This window comes from Crocuta crocuta, unplaced genomic scaffold (genome assembly GCF_008692635.1).
Source record: "Crocuta crocuta isolate KB4526 unplaced genomic scaffold, BGI_CrCroc_1.0 scaffold113, whole genome shotgun sequence".
NCBI lineage: Eukaryota > Metazoa > Chordata > Mammalia > Carnivora > Hyaenidae > Crocuta > Crocuta crocuta.
In genome coordinates this window covers 5,699,357-5,725,562 of record NW_027530368.1, presented here as the reverse complement: position 1 = coordinate 5,725,562, position 26,206 = coordinate 5,699,357, and the positions used below count along the sequence as shown (strand labels likewise).

Here is a 26,206-nt window from a genome sequence, read left to right as displayed (position 1 = left end):
AGGCACCTCCCTAGATTCCAAGCAGGACTGCCTGGTTAGGGGAAGGGATACATCAGTTTAATGCAGACGTTTCATACTGTGCTCCACTTCTGGAATTAACAAAATGCCCAAGAGGTCACCGGTTCTCAAGGATTTCAGTTTAGTAGAAGAGACAAAGGGCTAGGGAAACAGAGTTGGAAATCATTTTGGTTGAGATGTGAGAGGCCTACGAGGCTTCATAGAGGAGGTAGCTTTGGATCTGAAACTTGAACATTGAGCAGCATTTTGCCAGGTAACCAAGTAAAGAAGAAGACATTGCTGGCAAAGGGGTAACATACAGGATAGCAGAGTGACCCACCTCCCTTGTGATGTAAGCATGACAGGGAGAGTGACAGGGAGAGAATCTAGGAAGAGTGGATTTTTTCATGTCAGCAATAGGTTATGGGATTAAAGTTTTCTAGAGACAAAGTGTCAAGCTTTTTTCTGTAGCCCACCTATTCTTGTAGAAGGAATGAGGAAGAGAATAAATGAAATTGAGAGCTTCTTTGTAGTGGAGAGCAACAGGACCTGATGAATATGGGATGTGGAAGAGGAAAGAGTTGAGAGAGTAAGGAGTAGGTTTCAGAAGGAAAGGGTTTGGTGTGGACGTGTTGAGTCTGAACATGTAGGACATTTGGGTGGAGATGCTGAGCAGGCAGTTGGATTTATACCTTGGGACTGAGAATAAAGATTTCAGTACTGTTAGCCCAAGGGTAGTAGTAAAAAAATGTGGATATGAATAATAAGTAATACCGAGATAATATCAAGATAATCTCAGGATTTTTTAAATGTCAAGAAGAGGTGGAGTTTATTGACAGAGATGGCCAGAGTTCAACCTTAGAGGAATTGCCAGCAGGAATATCTGTGCCAAAGAAGAAACTCCACTAAATAATACCAAGAAGAAGTTTCTAGAACAGTCAGAAGAGAACCAGTGAAGAATTGTACCACTGAGGCAAGGAGAGAGAGAATTCCAGTGGAAGAATAATCCAGCTTACCCCTTTATATCATCTTTTCCTCTATTTCTTATCTTGGTGAATGACATCACCATAAACTCCAGGCACTTACACCAAGGACCTGGGAGTAATCCTCTTTCTCATACTGCAAGGCTGGACAGCACCTGCTCTGACATCTGTCTTGTGATCATCCCACATGGCCCCATTCTCTGCCCCCTTGGTGCCTTAGCTCAGGCCTTTCCCTTTTCTCAACCAGTCCACTGAAATGTTCTCTAAATTGGTCTCTTTACCTACTTTCTCCCTCCCCCCCTCCCCCAACCATGTATTCTTGACAGTGGCACCAAATTAATCTTTTTAGAACACAGATCTAATCTTGAATCATCTTCCACACCATTTAGCCTTTAAACATTTATCTACAACATTTTTAGAATAAAATTTGAACTCTGTAGCAAGGTATTCAAGAGCCTTATTGCCCAGGCCACTCTGTTTCCCTAGCCTCATCTCTTACCACACCCTACACCCTTGTAATTTCCAACAAAACTGTAGTCTCTGGTTCCCTGAACTAATCCATGCACTTTCTTGCTTTTAGCTATGCCCTTTATCACCACTCCCGTCTTTACACAGGTGAAACCTTCGCACCCTTATGAGATGATCATTAGTACTTGCCCCCCCATCACTTGTTGTGGGCTCCCTGTAGTATAAATAAAGAAGAACAATCACCTCTCTACAGTACATCTTCATTCAAAACCCTTTCCTTGTTCAGAATGTCTCAATTCCATAACAACTCGTATTGCATGATAAGCAGCAGAATGGTTGATTATCAAAAGATAAAGAGGAATAACCCTTAGTGTTTGTCCTCTGGGGACTCATTCAGTGGCCTTCTCTTCTTTGCCTCAAACCCTGATGCTCAACCATGTATAGCTCCAGTCAGTAAATACCTGTAGGAACCACCTGAAACAGAGCTTTCCCAGACCTTGGTGGCAAAGGATTATGATCAGAATCATAGTCATTCTGACATCATTTCTCACATGCAAGATAATGCAAATGCCAAGTTTACGGAAATCACATAGCCGATTTAAAAAATGAAGTATCCTAATTGTAACTATACACGTCAAAATAATAAAAGGAAACTCAGGATGCCATTGGACAGCCATAATCTAACCACTAAGCAATAAATCATGGCCCAGGACATTACTGGCTTATGCTTCTTGTACCCGCACAATTATTAATGGCTTCTTATTTTACTTTTGAAAATTTCTGTTTGGATCTTAAAATATATGCCCATCCTGATTATTAAATGTCATAAAAGACAATATCAAAGAAACAAAAGGGGAGATGATTAAAGGCCAAACTGATGAAGCTCCTTGTACGCTTTACTCCATTAAAATGGTCAACCAATTCAGCACTCCTGGTTGCCGTCAAGTGCACCAATTTTAAGCCTTTCCTGGTATACCCACTGCCACATTCCCATAAGAGTTTGTGGAGATTTTCTAGTACTTCTCACTATGTTAACACCTAGCAGTATAAATTGTAATTGTGCATTTCCTGACCCTTCCATGGGGAGGCAGTGTTGCATAGGTGTTAAGAGCCCAGGTTTAAACACCAGAAAGGAGACTGTGAACATCATGTTTAGACTAAGAGCGTGGACTCCAGAGCCAGACCACCTGAGTTCAAGTTCCAACTCTACCGCTTAACTAACTGTGTGTCCTTGAGCAAGCTACTTAACCTCTTTGTGAACTCAGTTTCCTCATGTGTAAAAAGGGAGATAATATTACATGGGGTGGTTGTGTCTAGAGCAGAATTCTATGAGCATGTAGAAAGCGCTCATGAAGTGCTAGCTACTATTACTAAGTGGCAATGCGTGTACAGCGCTCACCACAATACCTGCTGCTTAGTAAGTACTTAATAGACATCAAGTTTTGGAATTATTAATCTTTATAGGTTCAAAGGACCTAGTAGGCATTCAAAAATCTATTTGTTGAAACAGTAAGTAGTGTGTGTTGTATTTATCCATATTATAAATACATCCAGCAAGATGAGAACTGAGAAAGGCCATATACTTTAGCAGAAGTAAAGCATTGGCGACTTTTGGAAGTGTGCTTTCAGGGCATCATAAATGCTGGAACTAAAATTTAAGGAGCTGAGGGTCTTAGTGGGAGATAAGAAAGTTTGTTTAGGACTTCTGAAAAGGAAGCTGAACATACACAGCTTCTCCCTCACCACACCACACCCCCACTATCATCTACAGCTGTCCAATCCCCTAAAAGAGAAAGTCTTAAGGAGGCATCTGGGGGAAGCCTGCATCAGGTCCGAAGATTAAAGACAGTGACACTGACATGCAGCACACTTAGAAGAAATTCCACCAGAAATAAAGCAGATGGACTGAGTTTGAAGGATGTTAGCCACGCTCTACTTTCAACTCTGCGGCCAAGTTGTAGAAAACATGGAGAGGAAGATTTGGGAGGAGCTCCAAGAACAATCCCAAATCTAGAAGTGAGTTTGAAGTAAAGAGTGGGACATAAGAGTGATGGGAACCATCTGCATAGAGCCCTTCTGCATTGTGCAGAAGCCACTGCACTGGATAAGGGAGGGGCAGTTAAGCCCCAAGAGAGAGCCCATGAGCCCCAGGCATCATCTTGACCGTGGTTCTGTCCAGCTTCGCTGAGTCCTCCCCATAGATCCTGGATCTCAAGGGAAATGGCAGAGTTCTGTCTTTGATTCTGTGGATACAGTAGGGATCAGGAAAGATGTCAGGTACAGTAAAATATGGACCTGAAGTGGACACCAGGCCCAAACCCCCTACCAACGGCAAGCTGGAATGGATGTAACCATGTCCAAAGAAAAACACGCAAACCTTGTGAGGATGAAATTCATCTGTGGCAAATGATGAGGGTCTATTCCATTCCCTATTCTCCTCTAAGTGATGGGACAATATCATAAGCTTACTTTAGCCACCAAAAGCAATTCTCTTCTTCTGGATTAAGATCTTAGAGAAGTTTATGAGTGTGAAATGAGGCAAAACAAAGCACCACAAGAAACTATGTGGGAAGCGAATACCAGACCCAGCTACACCTTCCCACATTCAAGGATAACAATAAGGCCTATAAAATTTCAGCAACCTATAAAGGGGATTAAACAAAATCCCCAAGGTGGAAGAAGAACATATTTCTACACAAAGAATTTTCAAAACAAAAGAGAACAGTGTTCGCACCATATGTTTTATAATTTCCGTGATGTTAAATAAGATAAGAAATCTATGCAATCAATAAAATATGAAATGAGGAGAGAAGGAACCTAGAACAGTTAACAAAATACAGAATAATAGAGAAAGATGTAAAGTCACCTTAGAAGCAGTAAAGAGTGAAACCGACAATGCAGAAAATGAAACAAATTTATGAAGCTGGTTTGAGAAATTCTCCAAATTTGAATAGGAAAATGAGTTAGATAAAGTGATAAGAGAGAAGGTAAGATATATTGAATGATGAAAATAGATATCCAGTATACCAGATAATTTCAGTTGCTAAAGTATAGGCTAGAAGAAACATTCAAAGACTGAATAGAAATTTCCTGATTTAAGAAAAACCTGAAGGGGGTTGCCTGGATGGCTCAGTTGGTTAAGCGTTTGACTTCGGCTCAGGTTGATCTCACGGTTTGTGGGTTTGAGCCCCACATCGGGCTTTGTGCTGACAGCTAGCTCAGAGCCTGGAGTCTGCTTCAGATTCTGTATCTCCCTCTCTCTCTCAGAAATAAAACATTAAAAAATAAATAAATAAAAACCTGAAAATGAAGATTGAATAGGCTTATCAAGTAGCAATCAAATTTAGTTAATTAAAAGAGATGAATAGTTAGGCATTTCCATGTGATTATTTTTAATTTCAAAGACAAAAGAAGAATTTTATGAGTGATAAAGACACAGGTTACCTACAAAAGTTCTGACACATTAAATGGTGGAGAACTTTGATGGATAAATTCATGACCTGAAATGTTATATTTCGCAAAGATGTCACTTATATGAGAAGAAAAAAGGAAAACATTTTTAAATATATATGGATTTTTCTAAAGAGGGGAGTAGGGATAATTTTCAAGACATTACCAAAAAAGGGAATCAAGATTAAAGAAAACTTTAAATATAATAGTTATACAAAAGAAATGGCAATGACCATGGAAGCCATTTAAGCAAATATATATCTAATTAGTATCGTCAGTAAATTTTCAGATAATAATGCATCAACAAACAAGAGCAGCCTGTCACAAAAAAGGACAAGCTGAAAATGAGCTTTTGGAGAGGAAGTATGCTATTTCTGACTATTCAAATCCACCATACTGAATATTACAGGAAGTAAATTCAGTTCATCAGAAGACATTTTAAGCTTTTCCCAGACTCAAGCACAAAGAATACAGAGTCGAAAATGATGAGACAGGAGATAGGTGTTACAAAGGCTAGGAACAGGCTATATAAACACACACACACATATATACACAGTAAAAAATATATATACAAAAACTATACAAAATATATTCACTATAAAAATTCTAGCAAGAGAAAAGAGAACATTCAGAAGACTTAACCAAATACTCAAACTAATTAACTTTTTTAAAAGGACCTGCAACATACACAACCTTAGATAAATTTTTAAAATATAAGATTAAATAGAAATGTCTACATTCCTCCAAAAAGAAAAACAAATAGGTTTCCCTTTCCACCGCAAAAAAAGCCAGACTCAGACAGACATTAGATTTTTTTCTTTTAGTCTACAATATTAAATGCTCCAAAAAAAAAAAACCAACCCTCAATAATTATAGTGTTCTGAGTGAAATGTGATATTTAAATTCCATAACTAGGCTTTCAAAATTCAAAATGTATGCCGTCCACATACCCTTACTGAAAAAAATTGCTAGAAAATATTGACATCGAAATGGAGAGTATATTGGAAATATAGAACAAGAAAAAGATGCAGTATGAAAGAAACAGAGGTAATTGGCCCTGGAGAAGTTAATATGAGGTTATACAGACACATAAAACTTAAAGAATAGATGCTCAAAAGAGGAAGTGAAAAATGGAAATTTTCTACTCAGGATAGAAAAAAAATTACTCCTACTAACATTCATATACAAAACCCCCCAAACCAAACAAAACAAAAAAAACATAAAAGCAAAAATGTAGTTTACTTTCAGCTCCCCAAACCCTCTTCTTCCTCCCAGGTCCACCAGCTGGGTAGTAGGAGATACGGAAATCCCTAAATTTTGAAGCAAAGTGATTTAATAAGAGTCCAATGTGATTTTAGAAAATTCAGTTAGGCAAAATACTCGATGTTTCCAATTTTGCCCTCCTCCAGTAGAATCTGGACATTTGAGAGGGACTAATTTGCCTTTGTGAGTGGGTCCTTTGGTTTTTGGACCAGTGGAGTTTTGTGGAATGTTCTAGGAAAGTTCGTCTGCAAGGAACAGAAAATTTCAGGATTACACTTTTCCAGGAAACAGAAAAAGATGGAGTCTCCCAGTGTATTTTAGGAAGCTCGCAGATATCTGATATCAATGTCTCCTAAAGAGAACATGTTCATATGCAAAACTTCTGACCAAACTGAATAAAACTTTAAATTCAAAATCAAGTATCATCAAAATAAAACTTACAGTGTAGTAGAAGAAGTAATATACCAAGACCAAGTAACATTTATCCTAGAAATGCAAGGGTGCTTCAATGTTTAGGAAATGTATTAAGATAACTCTTTATTCTTGACTGCCAAAGATGAAAACCAAATCATTTTCTCAGTGGAACCTGAAAAGATACCTCTCTGAATACTTAAGTGTTCAAAGGACATAGAGGGTATGAATAATAATTAATGAGGCTGTTTTAATACATATATTTTGAACCCTATACCCCACAGAGAATAAACTTTCCTTTCAAATACCCATGAAATATTTATTAAGTCACAAAGAATGCCTCCATATATATCCCAAGGCACAATTTTTCCAGTCCACATTCTCAGCAATAAATAACAGGAAATGAGTAGCGAAAGTACACTAAAACTTCAGCTACCAGGAAAAATGTACAGATTTTTATGATGAGGAAAACTAAAAGAAAGTCACTGTCTAGGACAGAGGTTGGCAAACTATGGCCTGCAGATTGTTTTTGTAAACAAAATTGTAGTATCACCACACTTTTTAAATTTATGTACTATCAGTGACGGCTTTCAATGGCTACTTTTATACTACAACAGCAGATTTGAGTAGTTGCTGTGGGGACCACATAGCCTCGCAAGCCTGAAGTATTTACTGCCTGGGCCTCTACAGAGAGTTTGCTGACCCCTGGGCTAAGAAAACATTTGCACCCCGGTAGAAAATGGGCAAAGGATATTGATGGCAGGGTCAGCCTCACGGGCTCACAGGACCTGTGCAGTCACCCAGGAGCCTGCACTTACAAAGGTCTGGCGCTTGGCTTAATGCTCTGCTGTCACCATCTTGAAATTTTTAATAATTTTTGAACAAGAGGCTAACCTTTTCATTTTGTGCTGATTTCTGCAAATTATGTAGTTGGTCCTTGATTTTTAAAGGACTCCTGGGTGACTCAGTGGGTTAAGTTAAGTGTTGGACTTCGACTTAGGTCATGATCTCCTAGACTGTGGGTTTGAGCCCTGTGTCACGCTCTGTGCTGACAGCTCGGAACCTGGAGCCTGCTTCGGATTCCGTGACTCTCTTTCTCTGTGCCCCTTCCCCACTCGCACTGTCTCTCTCTCTCAAAAATATACATAAAAAAAAAAGAGAAAAGAACGCTAATTGATACTCAATGTTTTAAAAACAAAAAGTGAACAATAAATATGAAAAAAAGTCTGTGGCAAATCTGTAAGTCCATCCAAATAAAAATTGCAGTGAAGATCCATTTTCATCTATAAAACTTACAGATATTTCAGAAAGAGGTAATCCCAGGTGTCGGTGATGGATAAGAAACGAGCACTTCAGGTCTTACCGCAGGGACTTTAATAATCATGATCTCAGGAAGGGAGTTAGAGCGGCTACCATGTCCTTTGTGCTCACTGTGTTCCAGGCAAGATACTTAGCACCTTAAGATCATTAGGTTTAATTCTTAAAACAATCCTTATGAGATAGATACTATTATCCCCATGGTATAAAGGAGGAAGCTGAAGTGTAAGAAAGCAAAACATCTCGTTCAAATGTCGTACTAGAAAGTGGAAGAATAGGAGTTTGAATTCACATCAGGAGTTTGAACTTACATGGGCACTCACCAAGTCGGTGCTTGTAACTGCTGATCTGAACAGCCTCAAGAGTAAATTGTTCCACATTTCTGAATAAAGAAATGCAGTAATTCCAAATATATGAATCCCAGGGTAGAAAAAAACCCATTTTCACTATACTTGGATATATAGAAAATAATTTAAAGCTGCTTTTTTAATCCACGAAATACCCTCCTGCTGGGTGCAGGTGTGGTGACGAGAGGAGACAACTTTTTTTCCAAACTAGAAATCTTAGCCCAGTGCAAGAATTAAAAGTCAGTAAATCAAGTTTGAGGTTTTGTCCGTCCCTGCCCTCCACTTCTCTCACTCACGTGCCTTGTTGTGTCCTCATGGCATGCACACAAAGGGGGCCTCTGACTTCCCTGGCAGCCACGCTGCTGTCCTTGTCTGGTCATGGTCACCGAGTGGTCACCCACAGACCACATTGGTGGCTTTGCCTGGTAACCTTGGGGGGGGGGGGTCTCACCTATCACGTCTTGGTGTTCATTTTAATGGGGAGATACCTTTTGGACAGCTAACCAGTTTCTGTTTTCCTAACAACTATAGTTTTGTGTAAATTTGCACCAAACATATGAAAAGTTGATATCAGATAGTATTTTAGATTTTTCCTGGTGTGTGTGTGTGTGTGTGCTGGAAAAGGCAAATTAACTGAAGTGAAGGGAGTACATTTTTTTGCTATAATATCCTTTTGTTCTGATTCACAAGAGAAAATACAGTTTACATCTACCTATCTACCCATCTATCATATTACTTACATATAATTGACCGAAAGTTTCACACAGAATTACTTTCTATTACAGCATGCAGTAGATCCTAATATTTCTGTTCCATTCTGTTTCAATTTGTTTTTAATGCTGGCAACATCCCACCAAAACGATTTCCCAAATCACTAATAGGTTGCATTCTGCAGCTTGAAAGTCATTGTTTTTACAGCCATCAGTCAGATTGACTAAAGGGAAAATTCCTCACAAGTCAGTAGGGTGGGGCTGGGCGTCCTGGGCTGGGGTCTCCACAACACAGATAGGAGCCCCCAAACTCAAAGTGCAGTGCTCTTGGTTTGGGTCTGGACTGGTATCTGAAGAAGTTGGAATAAAGGCAAGAGTCAAGGTCAAGCTTTTTAAGCCTGAGGAAGGCTTGGCCATGACCCCCGTCAGTAAAAGGAGGATAAGGCCTGGGCTGGGTTTCGGGCTCCAGCCAATTTGAGTGCATTGTGAGGTTAGGAGGAATGAGGAAAGCCAAGGGAGAAGCTGGGGAGCAGAGGGAGGGGGGCAATGAACACTGGGCTTTTGATGGACGAACTAACTGCTTGTCCCACTGAGTGGCGCCTGAGCCTGTGCACCCTTCCAGGATTAGCTAGGGACCTGGGTGGGTCACTTAGGACATCAGTGACCTCAGCTGGGTGGAGCTAAGGAAAAGTGGGACTGATGGTTTTATAATTTCTATCGTTAGAGCAACTCTCTTCCAGGATTAAAAGACTTGTGGGTGATGGCTTCAAATACAAGCTCTATTTTCCCTTTTGCCTTATTCTAACTCTCGTGCAAAAGAAGGGGGGACAATTTAAATTCAGTTTGGCCCACTTGATTCTTTCTGACTCTGGTTGTGTGTGTGGCTAATGGAAAGAGCCTGTGTTTTCTAAGGAGCTTAACCACAGGGAGGTTGGGAAACTCACATAAGCACAAAAGAATGTATTTCAGAAAACAAATCAGAATGAGATTTAGAGTTCTTATTTTGCTCCTACTCTTTGCATATTAGACCTTTGGAAGTAATTGAGCAGTAATCTGAGGGTAATGCTAGGTTATGTGTGAAATCCCTTGCTGAGAACTCATAATGAATGCAATGTCACAAAAGTTTGTTGACTTCTTACTATGTTCCAAACATTGGAGAGGGCATAGAAAAACAAAAATGAGTAAACTTCGGAGCTGCCTCCCAACAGTTATCTTCTTGTGGAGCTAGTAGTGAGGACTGGTGCTTTTATCATCCAATGATCTGGGAAACCCTTCTCAAAGTCAAGTCAGAAAGTGGTGTGGGAAGGCATTGACTCCGAGTTTGAGTAGACCCAAGTATATTAAATGGACCTTCAAGCACAGAACTCTGTAGGAGTGTGTTCAAGCAGAATTTCTGGAGGCCCCTTGAATTCCAAATTTTGCTGACTTATATTTGTGGAACCAAGGCACAAAATCCCAATAAGGAGCCTGAATCCACATTGTCCTGATACCCAACTGGATTATGGAAATCTTAAGGGGCTAGAATCGTATTTGAATTAAGATTTAATTGAGTCAAATATCAGGGACCTTTCACATCTGCTGATTTTCTAGAACATGGACATTTCAGCTGTCTGTGACTAAGACTAATGGCTGTCTTAAAAACAGTTTTTTAAAAGCCCATAACAGAGTCCAATGAAACATTTGCAAGTACTGCATATATCTGGGTAAAAAGCAGTTTTTATTTCTACCTTGGAGCTTTGGTAACAAAGCCTGGGTGAGCCATTACTGCCTGAAGAGAACATCAAGACTCCATAGCTGGGATTTTAAGATCATTAACTCTTAAATAGGTTGGTACAATTATTTGCAATGTTTTACACATCATAGGGTGGATGGAAGCTGGAATTGAATCCACTCTCTGCCATTTCCCCATCTAACACTCTACTTCTGGCTGTGACCAGGAATCCACTTAATCCTCTCAGGGTTGAGAGGAAGCCAATGATCCAAATATGGACACACCACCCTGTGTTGATTGTTCTGGGAGTACCTACTAGAGCATATTCCAAACCAGAAAACCAACTTATAAGGCAAAGTACAAGTGAGACATGCATCTTTTAACAGAAAGTTCAAATTGAGTCAAAGACCCATATCTATCCTAACATATCTATCCCTGTGGGAGAAAGACAGAAGTTTGGATGAGGTCACCATGGATAGTTTCCAGAGGACCCATGAATGAGGTATTTAGAGTTCAGGGTTAGGAAGTCTAGCTATGACCAGTGGGTGGCGATGAGGCAGGGAGCAGGACTGTGGCACCAGGAAGGTAAGCCTTTGGCTTCTGCAGATTTGGGTTAAAGAACTATGAGCAGTACCCCCAACAAGCTCACCTCCATGCTAAAACTGTAAGCAGCTGACATGGGGCTCTTTCCTTTCCCAAGGGATAATATGACCTTGGGGTGGGATAAAGTGTGCATGCACCAGTTAAGAAGACTCAGTAATAAGGACTAGAAGGATTCCAAGGTACAGAAATAGATAATTCTATATTCCTCTGCTCCTTGAGTAGGTTAGACCCCTTGGGATCCCATGGTAACCCAGAGAAGACAAAACCAGTTTGGTTCCAGAATCTTAGGTTATATTTACCCACACTTGAGGTGTTAACAGACTAGGTACATTTCAAGTGTGCCCCCAAAAAGGTATATTTTGGTCAAGGCTTATATAATTGCATAAGGAGTGATCATGTGTAAGTATGAAACAACACACCTCAACAGTCTCAGGGCAATTATTAGCAGAGTTGGGATAGGAGAAGCAAGCCTATCAAATATCTCCTTGCCTCCAGTTTTGTCTTAGGGGTCTCATTTTATTTTCTTAAGAAAATATAGTCCCTACCCATTAGCAAGAAGGTTTCCAGATAGATACAGACTTTTCTTTAACACCCGAGGTAATTTCTCAGATCTTCCCCTTATACGTAGCATCAACAAATCACATGAATACCAAATTCTGTACATTTTCCATGTCAGAGAGAAGAATCGTGAAAAAGAAATGTTTTAAGACAAACCGTGTGAAAGTGTGAGCTATTATTGAGTGATCCTATTTAAGTAAAGGAATGCAAATAGATTTGTATCTGTTAAATGAGGACAATCCTTGAAAACAAAGAAATGGTAACCTGAGAATTTACTCCAAACCTCTGCTTCTTAGTTAAGCATCCAAGAATAGCCCCTCAATTCTGATTCAATCCCTATTTCACCAACACTCTGCCTCCTCCTCCTACAGAATTCCCACATTGTAGGATTTCTCTACTAATGTGAAAATCAAACCTGGGATGAAGGAGGTATGAGGCTTCCTCTCTAATCATTAGGCATCTTACACTACCCCGCAGATAGCCCTTGTCCTGGTCTTATGAACGAATGCACAACACTACATTTGAGAAGAGGGCACAGATGACCAGTGTTCAAGGAATCTCTTGATTCCAGTGGAAAGGAGCTGTAGATTTCTAGATCGGACTATGGCTTATCACCAGTTATGTGTTGCCTCTTCTGAGGCACTTACATAGCATTGGCCCACACCAGTAACCCCAGGACCAGACCATTTGCCCTATGGCTGAAAGAAAGCAGCCAGGAGCAGTCTTTGAGATTTGAAGTATATAAGTGAATCCTGTCCAGAGTGATGTCCTGGATTCTAATGAAAGAGGATTTCCAAAGCTTTAAATCCCAGGACTATAGGATATGCAGTTCTGGTGAGCTCTTGGGAGACACCATTAGGTTCTTCTGTTGATGATTAGGTAGGTCCATTCACCAAGGAGCTGTGCTCTAAAGTTGGCCCATATGGGAAGGCTCCTCAGGTTCACACAGAGTCACAGGAATTGGCTGGAGCTGTCTGAGTACCAAATTGAGAGTGTTTATCTAAATGAGGGCAGAAGTGCTGATGTCCAGCTGGCAGAAGATCAAGAGGCTTCCTTGAGCAATCGAGGCTTCTTTCCATGCTCTTCATTCTTCCACTGAACAAACAGGTTGATGCTGGAGCGGCAAGTAATTCCTAAATCCCTCACAGACACAGCATATAATAATGACTGAGAGATGTACATGGTGCCCTGAGAGCATGAGGCAGGGGCAATGAGCCCCATCTGTGTTAGTCAAAGGCAAGAGGTAGAGACTGAGTTGAGTCTTAAAGAATGAGTAAGAGTTTGCCAGTGTGGACATGGAGTGTCCCAAGCAGCTGGAATATGTATAAAGGCTGAGAGCCTAGAATGGAAAAGGTTTACTGGAAAAGGTTTATTTTTGAGAGGACCCCCTCCTCACCCAGATTCCTTTTTCCATCTACCCATCACCTCACTCTCAACTCTGCAGGGCTCTATGCTGCCACCAGAGGAAATTTCTTGTTCTTCCCCAAACAATTGTTTAAATATGTATTTCTGTATTAACTAGAAGAGTTAAATGTTCAAATGCTGATTTACTATCCTTTAGGGGATTGTGTGCTCTGATCCTTTGTTTATTTTTCTATTGTTTGCCTTTTTAAAATTAAAAAAATTTTTTTTAACATTTATTCATTTTTGAGAGACAGAAAGAGACAAGGTACGAGTGGGGGAGGGGCAGAGATACAGGGAGACACAGAATCTGAAGCAGGCTCCAGGCTCTGAGCTGTCAGCACAGAGCCCAATGTAGGGCTCGAACACACAAACCATGAGATCATGACCTGAGCTGAAGTTGGACCCTTAACCAACTGAGCCACCCAGGTACCCCTACTGTTTGCCTTTTTAATATTTACTTGTACCAATTATTTACATATCCTGGACACAAAATTTTGCCTTTTTTATTTGTTGCAGACATCTTTTTTCATTCTTTTCTTGTCTTTGAACCTGTTTATGGTATCATTTTGTCATTCAGAATTGTAGATGGTTCAGGTAGTCAAAATTATCATTTTCATAAAAAATAATTCCTATTTTCTGTACCTTGCTGGAGAAACTCTTCACTAACCTAAGGACATAAAAGTCTCCTTCTATAATTCACTCAGTGGTTTAAAGTTTTGTTTTTCCCATTAGGTTTTAATACACCTAGGGTTACATTTGGTATGAGACACTGATCTAACCGTTTTTTTTTCCAGTTAGAAATCCACTGTCATAACATCGTGTATTAAAGGGTTAGTTCTCTGTCCTCAGTTTGAATCCCCTTTTTCACTATATAGCAAGACCTCATGTAGATTGAGGTTTGGGCTCTCTGTTCTACTCCATTGGCTCCACAGTTATTTTACGTGTCATGCATATGGGGTCATTATATTGGATAGGGCAAGCTTTCTAGCTTTATTATTCTTTTTTGCAATTCTTTGATTATTTTTAGACTTTCAATCTTCATTTCATTTTTAAAGTCAGTTTTTGAGTTTTACAAAACATCTTTTCAGAATATTTCCTAGAATTGAAGTTATATACTAAGTTGGGGAAAATGAGATGGCCTTATGATACAAGTCTTTCACTGTATGACCATAATATATCATGCTCCTTTGTTCAGGTCAGATAAACATATTATTTTTGGATGTGGAGCAGACAAATACATTCTCCTTATGGAGATGGAATACACTCAATAAGAATGAGAATTCTTGGGTTATTCTTGGGCACAAAATCTATTGTACAGAATCATCTTAAATATCTGTAGAATAGGGGTGCCTTAGGTAGCTCAGTCGGTTGAGCATCCACCTGTTATTTCAGCTCAGGTCATGATCTCACAGTCATGGAATGGAGCCCCGCACTGAGCTCTGCATTGTGGAGCTGCTTGAAATTCTCTCTCTCTCTCTCTCTCTCTCTCTCTCTGTGCCTCCCTGTGTGCATTCTCTATCTTAAAAAAAAAAAAAGAACATTAAAAAATCTATAGAATAGCCTGAAACAAAGGAAAGAATAGCAACAAATATCTCTTTAGAAGTTAAAATTAAAGCAAATGAGTGAGTAAAAAATAAAAGTAATCTGAAACCAGTGGAAACTGTACAAAATGTCAGGGTAGAAGGAACAAACTCTTAATCTCAACAATTAATACAGTGACAGTCAGAAATGCAGCGCTCAGCTGAAACATATCCCAGGTGAAAGGAAAGTGGCATCGTAGCTACAGAAAGAATGAGTTAGAACATAAAAACCTGCAATGACGTCACTGCAACAGACTGGGTATGGGCATTGTGGAAAATACAAGCTGAGTTGAAATGGTAATAAATGGTATTCATAAAACAGAAGTCAATCTTGAGAAATAAAGAAGCTCCCTTCCAAATCTAAAATTCTGTAATTCCATATGTCCTAGAGAATGTTTCCCTCTTTTTTAGGAGGAAGATTCCTTTTTAATATAATGAAAGGCTGTATACTTTCTCTTGTTTTTTTTTTTTATTAGTATGAATAGTTACATTAAATGTTCTTAAATGTTCAACCATTCTTACATTCCTGAAATAAACTCTGTTGGTTAATTAATTATTATTCTTTTGAGTTCCTGCTGGATCTGTCTTGCTAACATTTTATTTAGAGATTTTGCATCTGTTATTTACAAATGAAATTTGTCTCTTTGAAGAGGGGGATTTGTCTGTCTTCGTGTGTTCGGGCATCTAGTTTGTGCTAATCTCTTTGAAATAAACTGGAATTGTTTTTCTTCCCTAATCAATGAATAATTTAAATAGCACAAAAACAATGGTTTCCTAAAGATTTGAAACCTACCTGTGAATCTGGGTAGGCCCAGGGATTATTTTAGTGCATTAGTATGTGCGGTGGGGGTAGAAGGGGTGGGAGGGGGAGGGAATAGGGAGGGAAGGGAGGTTCTTTAGCACAATTTTCAAGAACGCTCACATTGAGGTACATGTGCTCCTATGCATCAGCATTTCTACCCCAATGTTCATAGCAGCACTCTCCACAATAGCTAAAACATGGAAAGAGCCTAAGTGTCCATCAACAGATGAATGGATCAAGAAGATGTGCTTTATCTATACCATGGAATACTACATGGCAATGAGAAACAGTGAAATCTGGCCATGTGTAGCAACATGGATGGACCTTGAGGGTGTTATACTGAGCGAAATAAGTCAGGCAGAGAAGGACAAATATCATATGTTTGCACGTATAGGAGGATTAGGAAGAACTTGACCGAGGAACAAGGGGGAGAAGAAGGGCGGAAATGGTGGGGGAAAGGGAGAGAGGCAAACCATGAGAGACTCTTGAATGCTGACAAAAACTGAGGACTGATGGATGGGGGGGGGAGGAGGGTTGGGCATGGAGGAGGGCACTTGTGGGGATGAGCACTGGGTGTTATGTGGAAACTAATTTGACAATAAACTATTTGTAAAAAAAATAAAATAAACAAACAAAAAAAAAGAACGCTCACATTGAGTCTAAACATCTTTTCCTTTTAAAAAATTTTTTTTACTGTTTATTTATTATTGAGAGACAGAGCATGGGAGGGGCAGAGAGAGGGGGAGACACAGAATCTGAAGCAGGCTCCAGCTCTGAGCTGTCAGCACAGAGTCCGACGTAGGACTCGAACTCACAAACCGTGAGATCATGAACTGAGCCGAGTCTAAACACCTTTCAAATGATTTCCAAAGTTATAGAAGCTTCTGATAATGAGCCCAGTTAATGTATAGGTTGAGTGTAAAATTATAGAACATAAAGAGAAATGATACAAGGTAAAGATGAATGAACACCTGATTAAGTACCATCTGCTTTTGTTTTCCTAGGTCAGGAAGTGTGCTGCACCACTGGAATGAAATCTATTACTTTGTGGAACAGTTGGCTCATAAATTCATCAGGTGAGAAATACAATGTATAGTGCACTGCCTTGAGTAAAACTAGCCTAATTACTAACTACTTTGGGCATGTTTTTTGACAAAGGTAGACTCTCAGATCTTCAACCAGAGACTTGACTTTGTTTTAATCTTTGCCACATATTAGAATAACTTTTGGCTTTATGTTTGCAGAAGGACCCTGATTTGGTTGTAAGACCAAAATTTTACTGCTGTCTCTCTCATGGAACAATATATTCTTCCAGAAGGATCATTAACATTTTCTTTCACAGTGCATCACACTGGGCCATTTGGCTTATTCGAGCTGGACTCAGGTGTAAAAGGTGTAGGGTGAAAGGTGACCAATTCATTCCATTGTGCCCAGAACTTTCCCTGTTACAGCGCTGAAAATGGCACATTCTGTGAGCTCTCCTCAGTCCCAAGGAAACCACCATGTTGGTCAGCCTGGCTGTGTGTCCCAACAGGTAGAATTCTCCGAGCATTCTTTACCCCACTTTCCAAGGGAGGACAATGCAGTTTTGAACTGCACTATAAATGTTGCAGAGCCTCAGAGGTCCTACTTTCCAGTAAGTGTAGATTCCCACTGGTAAAGGAAAGGAGGTCATTTTACCCTCCTTGAATACAGCCTCTGAGGGATGACACAGCTGTGACAGCTTTCATGGATGTGCTTGAAGCCACTTGTCAAGGTCTTTGGTAAAATTGTTCTGATCATCGTGAACTCTAAAGCAGCCCCACTCCTGTGTCATGACATTGGTAGAGTTTTCCAGCCCATGTGAATAACTGTAAACTTCTTTGAATAAAATTCTTTATCTCTGAAGACAAATTGTCCCCTGAGACCAATATAATGACAAATGCATTCCCTCCGAATTCAGTTACTGATCTCTTACTTGCCTACCTGATTGGAGGGGAAGGGTTAGGATGTGTCCTCTCTGTGATGCCAAAATTTAGAAGCTGCAGTAGGCAGCATCTAAACCCAGATGCTTAGGAAAAGCAGATGCCAAGAGGAGAGAGAGGAAGGGGAAAGAAGCAAATACATGAGTGATATTAAAAGCAAAGTATTTGAAAGAATTGTAGAGGCTTACAACTGAAAACGACTTCCCAAACTATCCTAAGAGGCACTTGCTACCCTTAACTTGAATAGCTCTGGTGAGAAACTGCTACCTTTGGAGGCAGACAGCCCAATAGTTAGACAGTTCCAGTTTCCAGAAAAGCCTTTTTGTTGTTGAGCCAACATGTCCTTTCTGATACTCCCGTCCATTATGTCCATTACATCCCTTGGAGTGATATAAAACAAATCTGCCCCTAGACACTTGACAGTACCTACTCTGTTTCTATTTGCCCTTCTGGTCTTCTGTTCTTTCTGAAGCAGAGGAGTCTACTGGAATGGGCTTTGAAGTTAGGCAGATGTGGACTTGAATCCAAGCTCCATTGTGCAACCATAGCAATTGACTCACCTTGGTTGAACCCTGGTTTGCATGTGAAAATTAGGAGAAAACATGTGCAGTGCAAACCAACTAGCCCAGTACCTGGCTTAGAGTGGCCACTCAGCACTTCTTGTTTCGCTGTTCCTTCAACAATTCCAGATGCCTCAAAGTCTTAGAATCAAAGACACTGAGAGGTAGGGGTTGGGGAAACTAAGAGACCACTTAACCCAATCCTTTCATTTTATTGATAAGGAAACTGAGAACCAGAGAAGTTGACATGGCTTAATCCAGACCACAAGACACTTTCCTCTGGTTGTCTCCTCTGGCCTTTCTGGATATGGACCCCCCTCAGAGTACAGCACCAAGACATCACTGTTATGCAGATTCCAAGATTCGGGGACTGTATTTTGACTGCTGCAGCCCAAGTGCCTATAATAGTCCCTGACACATAGTACATGCTCAATCAATATTTTTAAATAAATGGGTGGATTCTGAAAAAGAATGAATGAGTTTTGTTTATTCACTCTTCTCTGTTTCCTTCAAGACCCCAACCCATGCCTCTCACCCATCACTCTCAGCAAAGAACTTCACCTCCTGTTTCACCAAGAACCCTGGGAATAGCAGAAAAGTGATTTCCTCAAGTTCCAGTCCTACTCTTAAAAGATGCAGGGGGACCACCTGGGTGGCTCAGTCGGTTAAGTGTCAGACTTTGGCTCAGGTCATGATCTCGCGGTTCGGGGGTTCGAGCCCCGCGTTGGGCTCAGTGCTGACAGCTAGCTCAGAGCCTGGAGCCTGTTTCGGATTCTGTGTCTCCCTCTCTCTCTGACCCTCCCCTGCTCATGCTGTCTCTCTCTCTCTCTCTCTCTCAAAATAAATTAAAAAAAAACATTTTGAAAAAGATGCAGGGGTGTCCTTCCCCTTATCTCTGAGGTTCAAGTATTCCCCCTTTGATGGTGACCCCTCCATTTTATCCCATTGTCTCCAATCTTCCCCAGGTCTTTGTTTTTCTCTTGTATTTTTCTCTGCCATTTCTACATCAATAGACACAAACAAATCTCTCCTGCCCATATTTGGAAAAAATTTTTTAAAAAACAGAAAACAACAAATCTCCATATATTCCTCTATAGATCCTATAGATACCTATTTCTTTGCTGGTTTCTTATTCAAATATCTTTGAAGACTCAATATCTCCATATTCTTACTTCGTATTCATTCTTTAACCCACTGCCATCTGGCGTTCATCCCCACCCTCCCCACCTGCTTGCTCTCGTCAAAGTCCTTAACTAATGCCCTAAGAGGACAAAGACAGTGAGTGTCTTGCAGTGCTCCTTCTGCGGGATACAGGAGCTCGTTTGATTAAGTTCCCTCCCCTTGAAATTCTCTCCTCCACCTTCTGGTTCTCCTTTCATCTCACTGACTAGACCCAGGCCTTTAAATGTTGGTGTTGGTTCTAGATTTGGCTCACTTCCTTTCTCGCTGCTGACACTGTCTTGGAACAATTCCACTGCTGTCAGTATGCCCCAGACTCCCAAATCATGGCTCTAGCCAAGGCTCATATATCAAACATACCAGTTGCCTCTTGGAGCCCTACATTACCCACATTTCAAATTCATTTTTTCTAGAGCTGAACTCTATATATAAGAGGCAGTATAATAAGGTGTTTAAGGGCCCGAGTTCTAGAACTAGGAGCTTGGTGTTAAGTCCCAGACCCACTACTTTCCCACTGTGTGACCTTGGGAAAATTACTTTGTCCTCAGAGTCTCAGTTTCCTTTTGTGGAAAATAGGAATAATAATAGTACTGATCTCATAAAGTTGTTACTGGTTTAATGAGATAATACGTTCACACCACTTACAATAGTGCCTGGCATATAGTAGGCACTTGACAAAGTGGGCCGTTATTACATTACTGTGATAATGATGGTGTTTTGCTGATTAGCCGCAGTGAGGTGGTAATAGGCAGAATTGTGTCATGGACACAGAACCCAGGTCTCTTTCAAGATACCAGCATTCAATTCACCACATACTCTTTGGGCTCCTACCAAGTATTAAATGCCGTGATAAGGGGTCCAAAGATACATCAGACATATGGTATTGAATGTAGGCTTTATCCTAGAGGCAGTAGGAGCTGTTGGAGATTTTTACAGCAGATGGGTGACAGGTCTGATTTATATTTTAGGAAAATAGCTCAGGAAGCAGTGTGTAGCATGAATTGGAACAAAGCATGGTGACGACAAGGTCACCAGCCAGAAAATTGTAGTGGTCACATAATTTGAGGGCAAGGTCCTAAGCTAAGAAATGGAAAGGTGGCAGGTTTAGGAAACATTGGAGGAGGTGGGAACTATAAATCTGGGGCCAGATCAGGGATGGGGGCCACCGCATGGTGAAGGAACAGGTTGATGTTGTGACAGATGAACCAACTGGCCCTCGCCAGAGAGAGCCCGTGACAGACAGCACTCTACTGGTAAATCCACTACAGTCTGCTAGTCCACCTTTTCTTTTCTTTTTTAAATGTTTATTTTTGAGAGAGAGAGAAAGAGAAGGCATAAGCAGGGGAGGAGTGAAGAGAGAAGGGGACAGAGTATCTGAAGTGGGCTCTACACTTACAGCAGTGAGCCCGATGCAGGGCTTGAACTCACAAACCATGAGATCATGACCTGAGCCAAAGTGGGACGCTTAACTGATCAAGCCATCCAGGCGCCCCATCTTTTCTTTTCTTTCCTTTTTTTTTAAATGTCTGTTTTGCTTTTGTTATTTCTGGACAGTCCATCTTGCAGACAGAGAAGCACATTTGGTCCTCAGCTGAGAGTTGTTCTCTCTCCAAGAGTGGATTTTTTGCTCAAGACAGAGCTCCTGAGCACTGCCATATACAAGCCTTGCCACCGTGTTCATTAATAATGAGAAGTATAAAACTACCAAGCGGAATAGATATTCTTGTGGCCCACCAGCGCCTTCTCTCCTCATAGGATACCTCCTTGGGAAACCGAGCAGAAATTAAAAGTTGATGGTGATTCTGCTTGCAGAGCGAAGAGAGTTTTGTGGTAGGATCTTAGTGGCTGATGGCACCAAGCTGCGACAGCTTCGGCCACTCCCCTCGTTAGAGGATACACCTGACTGCTGTGGAGACGCTATCAAGTTTTACCTATCGGGGACCCCTTTGTATAAACGTCATGCAGACCAGCCATCTTCCAGGGCCACACTTCTTCAGACAGAGCACGGGGCAGTGATGAATGTTAGCTGTTCTACCTGTCGTCTGCCCTCACTGAGTGGTGGTGTCAGGTCAGAAACAGCCTCCAGGAAGACAATGCAGATCTTCCCTCTGGTCCACAGCTTCGAGTCCGCTGCTGGCTGAATACTTGCAACACCAGCCGCAGAGTCTCTCTTAGGGTTGTAGGTCCTCAGCCCTGGCGGCCGTGAGAGAAAAGGAAAAACAGGGAAGACCACTGGAAGGAAATGGCATTCTGTAGTCTTTCTATTTGCCCTAATAGAATTTCTTTTTCTTTCCAGCCCACAGCTAAGAATGTCCTTTATTGTCTTCTCCACTCGAGGAACAACCTTAATGAAGCTAACAGAAGACAGGTAAGGATGCTTCCCTTCCCTGTCACTAAAAAGCCCACCGTTTCCTGGGTAGTTCTGGTATTTGTGCCCTAGTGCCAGCCTTGACTGCCAGTCATTTTAAATTTAGAATTTTTTAATGTTTATTTATTTTTGAGAGAGAGAAAGAGAGAGAGTACAAGCAGGGGAGGGCCAGAGAGAGAGGGAGACACAATCTGAAGCAGGCTCCAGGCTCTGAGCTGTCAGCATAGAGCCCGACAGGGGGCTCAAACTCTAGAACTGAGAAATCATGATCTTAGCCGAAGTCAGACGCTTAACTGACTGAGCCACCCAAGTACCCCATCAGTCATTTTAATCGTATAGTTCTCTCTTTCCACTGAAGTCTTGAACATTGTACATTGACCCATCTGCTAGTTTACTCTGTGACGACTGATAGAATTTCCTGATGTTGGTGAAATTCCATAAATGACTAAATCACATTAAGGTAAGTCTTACGTTTGATTGGCAACTCAGTTTGCTAACTTCAAGCAAAATGTTAGCAGGCCAAATCCTTGGGGGGGTTATAGTTTCATTTATTTAAATTAGATTTGGTTTTGGATTAAGATTTCAGAGATATAATAAGCATACTATGAGAGAAGTAAGAACTTGAGATATTATTAAACATAATTACCAAGGCAGGGAATAGAAAGGGAGGGTTTATGGTACCACGGTATAAAAGGAAATTTGAATCAGGTGTGGCAAAATGTTGTTGGCGTAGAAGGATTACGTAGACATAGCTCAACAAAGATGTTATCTGGGGTTTTACCACTTACCCGTGAAAACTCGAAGAAATAGAGACAGGCCATTTGTTTGTAGTTAGGATGGTATGTTGGGAGTGGAGATAACAGTTTTCTTGAGTTAGTAACACCTTTGTCCACTTTTTTAAAAAGTGCAGTAGTGACATGAGAGAATTCTACACCATGGGGTCAGGGAGACACATGTGGGACTATCGGCAGACTTGCATATGGATGTGTAAGGAGAGGGAAAGGAGGAAAGGCAAGCACAGAGGACAGGGAGACTTTATTAAGTTCTTCTTCTAGAAATCAGAATAGGTCTAACAAGATAGAGTAAGGTTTTCTGGATTTTGCGCTAACACAGCAAGTCTGAGTTAGTCCTCATTTTTCTCCGCATTTTGATTCCTGTGTGTAACTAAAAGAATACTCTGTACCATATAGAAGTTTTCAAGTCCTGTTTCTCGTATCTATTATTCATGCATGCCATTTGAAGCCCCATTTTAAAAACAGGGGTTTCTTATTTCCTATTAACGGAAGAAGAAACTGAGGCCATATTGTATTCCTAAGGGTACCTAACAGAACTCACATTAGATGTGGGCCCCACATTCTTTGCAGTCTCTCTTGCTGCCTTCTGTTAAACAGAGAATCCTAGAGCCCAAGAAATGTGTGAGATTTTCCGTCACTATTGGCCAAGGATTTTAAGAAGCTTAGAGAAAGTGTCTGTAGCCCATGAAAGACTCCTGCTCTCTCTCAATCTTTACATGATGACATCCTTTATGCAGAGATGCCTTTTATTCAGAGAAGACTCCCTTCTCACCCATTCTCCACATCCTCCTACAACCCAGGCTGCCCGGTACTGCTTCGTGCTGACTCCATTCACTCCATGCTTGAGTTTGGCCCAAAGACCTAGATCTCACATCTCTTGTGGGTATTTTGTGTGCTATTGCTCACAGCCTCTGGGAAATGGGGAGGGCAGCCGAGGAAGTCACAGATTTATAAATGTTGTTAAAACACTTAGTTATGCTAGTTTTGGTTATGCTTGTTCAAATTAGTCATCTGAGTCCAATGTTTTTCATTTGAATCTAATGTTTTATGCCTTAACTTCATCACTCCTAGTTTCCTGTACCAAGGAGAACACAGAGGTTAGGATCTCCACTTTGCTAGAAGCAGCACTTAATATTTAAGGGCTGAATATGCCTCAAACAGCCAAAAAACGCCTTGCTAAAAAGGCTGTTTGGGTTTCATGTGGTGACTGCTTGGCCTAACCAATGGGTCAGCTGGCAAAGCTTGAATGGATTACTGACATATCCCCAACCTTATCAGTCTAGGGAAAAATGTGGATAAGCCTTTCTCTCCAAAATACGTTTTCATGAGTTTTGCTAAAAGAATTGGGCTTTCAGAGCTTCCAAGATGGTACTTTTTCTGACAGATGTGACTTCTAGCGTTTTAATTGGTCACAGGAATGTTTATGTTTTTCTCTATATCTCATCTGAGCTTCACAATATCCCTAGAAGACAGTAATAAGTGCCTTATTTTACCGATGTACTGACTGAGGAACCACGTAAGTTAAAAAAACTTGCTCAAAAACAGGACATGAATTCAGAGAGACTCTCCTTTCCACAAGAGCAAAAGATTGTGGGTAAACCAAAACAAATAATATCAAAGATGTATTTGCATCCAGTTCTTGGGATCAAATCCATATAAAGCAAACCACAGGAAGGCTGAAGAAATACAATAGAAAATAAATATGGCATGTTGAGAGGTAGTAAAGGAATTACAATTCAAAGAACAGTACCTACCATTTGTGTCTTTTATCTGCTGAGCACTTTACATATCATTTCTTAGTTAACCTCATATAACCGTTCAATTTCTAATGGGGTCTCATTATTTTATAGGGAATATACTATTTATCATTAGTTGCTTTCAGGATTTTTTCTTTAGCTCTCAACAGGTTGATTATGATCTGTCTAGGCATGGTTCTTTGAGTTTTTCCTATTTTGGATTTGCTGAGCTTCTTGAATCTATAATTTGTCTTTCATCAAATTTGAGAAATTTGCAACCCTATTTTTCAACAATTTTGTCCAATTGTCCCAATTTTCAAACACTTTCTCCTCTCCTTCTGGGACAACAGTGACACAGATGTTAGATCTTTTGATATGATTCCATATGTGCCCGAAGGTCAGTTCAGTTCTTTTCCAGTCTTTCTTCTTGCTATTTTTCAAATTAGATCATTCCTGTTGGTCTGGCTTCATGTTCCCAGACTCCTTCTTCTGTCATCTTCATCCTGCTGCTGAGCTCATCCATTGAATTATTTATCATAGACATTGTGATTTTCAGTCCCAAAGTACCTATTTTATTCCTTTTAAAAATTTTATTCCTCTGCTGAGATCATCTATCTTTTCCATTTATTCCAAACATAATTACGTTTACCTCATGGGAGCATAATTATAAGATAAATATATAAATACTTAAATATATAATATATAATAAGATATAACATATAAATATATCATATAATTAGATATACAATGAGATTACATATGAGATATATATTTATGAGATTAACTATATGTAATATAATTATACAAAATAATAAAAAATAATTTATAAAAACTATAAAATAAACATATAAAACTTATATGCTTTAAATTCTTTCTCTGACAATTCCATAAGCTCAAGATTGCCATCTTAATTGTTTCTTTCATGAGAACTGGCCACATTTTCTAGGTGCTTTGTGTGTCGAGTAATTTTAGATTATATGCTAGAAATTTTTAATATTAGGTTGTTCAGACTCGAGTCATTTTCAAATCCTCTGGAGACTATTAATCTTTTTTCTTGGTTTGCACAAGTTTCAGACTACACGTTCTATCTCTTCTTCTGTGGGTGGTGGTTTTTATTTCAGTTCAGTTTTCAAAGCCTTTGCTAAGCAACTTGAAGTCTGTCCTACACATGTGCAGCTCAGAGATAAGCCCAGGACTTATACAGCTTCATACACAGAACTATTGGGACCCCCTTCTTCAGCTCTCTCTTCTGCAGGATTCCCCACATACTATGTTCCCTACTGAGGCTGCCCTTTCCAAGTCCTCTAGCAAGAAAAGTGGGGTATATCTTGGAGTTTGGCTACCACGTTGCCTCGTGTAGTTCTCTACTGAGGTCACCCATGGGGCAAAGTTAGAAGTAATCAAAGAGAAATGAAAGTGGGGATTCTTTCCACATTCTTTGAATCACAGGGACCCCCCCTTCTGAGCGGGCGGACATATGGTGACCTCTCAGGCCACTACCATCTGACTGAGACCCACCTTCAGGTTAAAGCCATGAAAAAAAAGAGGCGGGGAAATGTGGAATTCATTCTTGTCTGGGTTATTTGTCCAGGTTTTAACTACTCTTCCCAATCCATCTGCTTTGTTTACTTTTCAGAGTCCTTATTGATTTACTTTCTTATTTTGTTCAGAGGTTTTGGTAATAATCACCGGGAGAGATGAGATAGCAAGTAGGAAGTTTACTCCATCTTGCCTGCTATTACTTCAATTTTATAAGGGACACTGAAAACCTGATTTTAGGTAACTTGCTATGGTCAAATAACAAAAGTGGCAGAATTAGCTTCATGATTCTGGATTCTGGAATCATTCCGACTCATGTGTTTTGCATTATATCATGTTGCTCTTCCAAGATTTCATAGCTTCATCAGTTTGCAAAATGATTGATAAACTGCAACACATTTTTCAGGTTTCTTCCACAGCATAGTAAAAGATCTAATATTAATTTAAGTACCATTGGAATAC

The 26,206-nt window shown here is 40.2% G+C and overlaps 1 protein-coding gene across 1 annotated transcript in view; it reads left to right on the top strand.

The window, feature by feature from the left end:
* Positions 1-26,206, top strand: part of ANTXR1 (ANTXR cell adhesion molecule 1) — a 217,487-nt gene that overhangs the window by 9,422 nt on the left and 181,859 nt on the right. The window contains exons 2-3 of the mRNA XM_077766377.1: positions 16,609-16,680; positions 21,604-21,675. Of these exons, the coding sequence (XP_077622503.1) occupies positions 16,609-16,680; positions 21,604-21,675 (144 nt within the window). The remainder of the gene's footprint in view (positions 1-16,608; positions 16,681-21,603; positions 21,676-26,206) is intronic.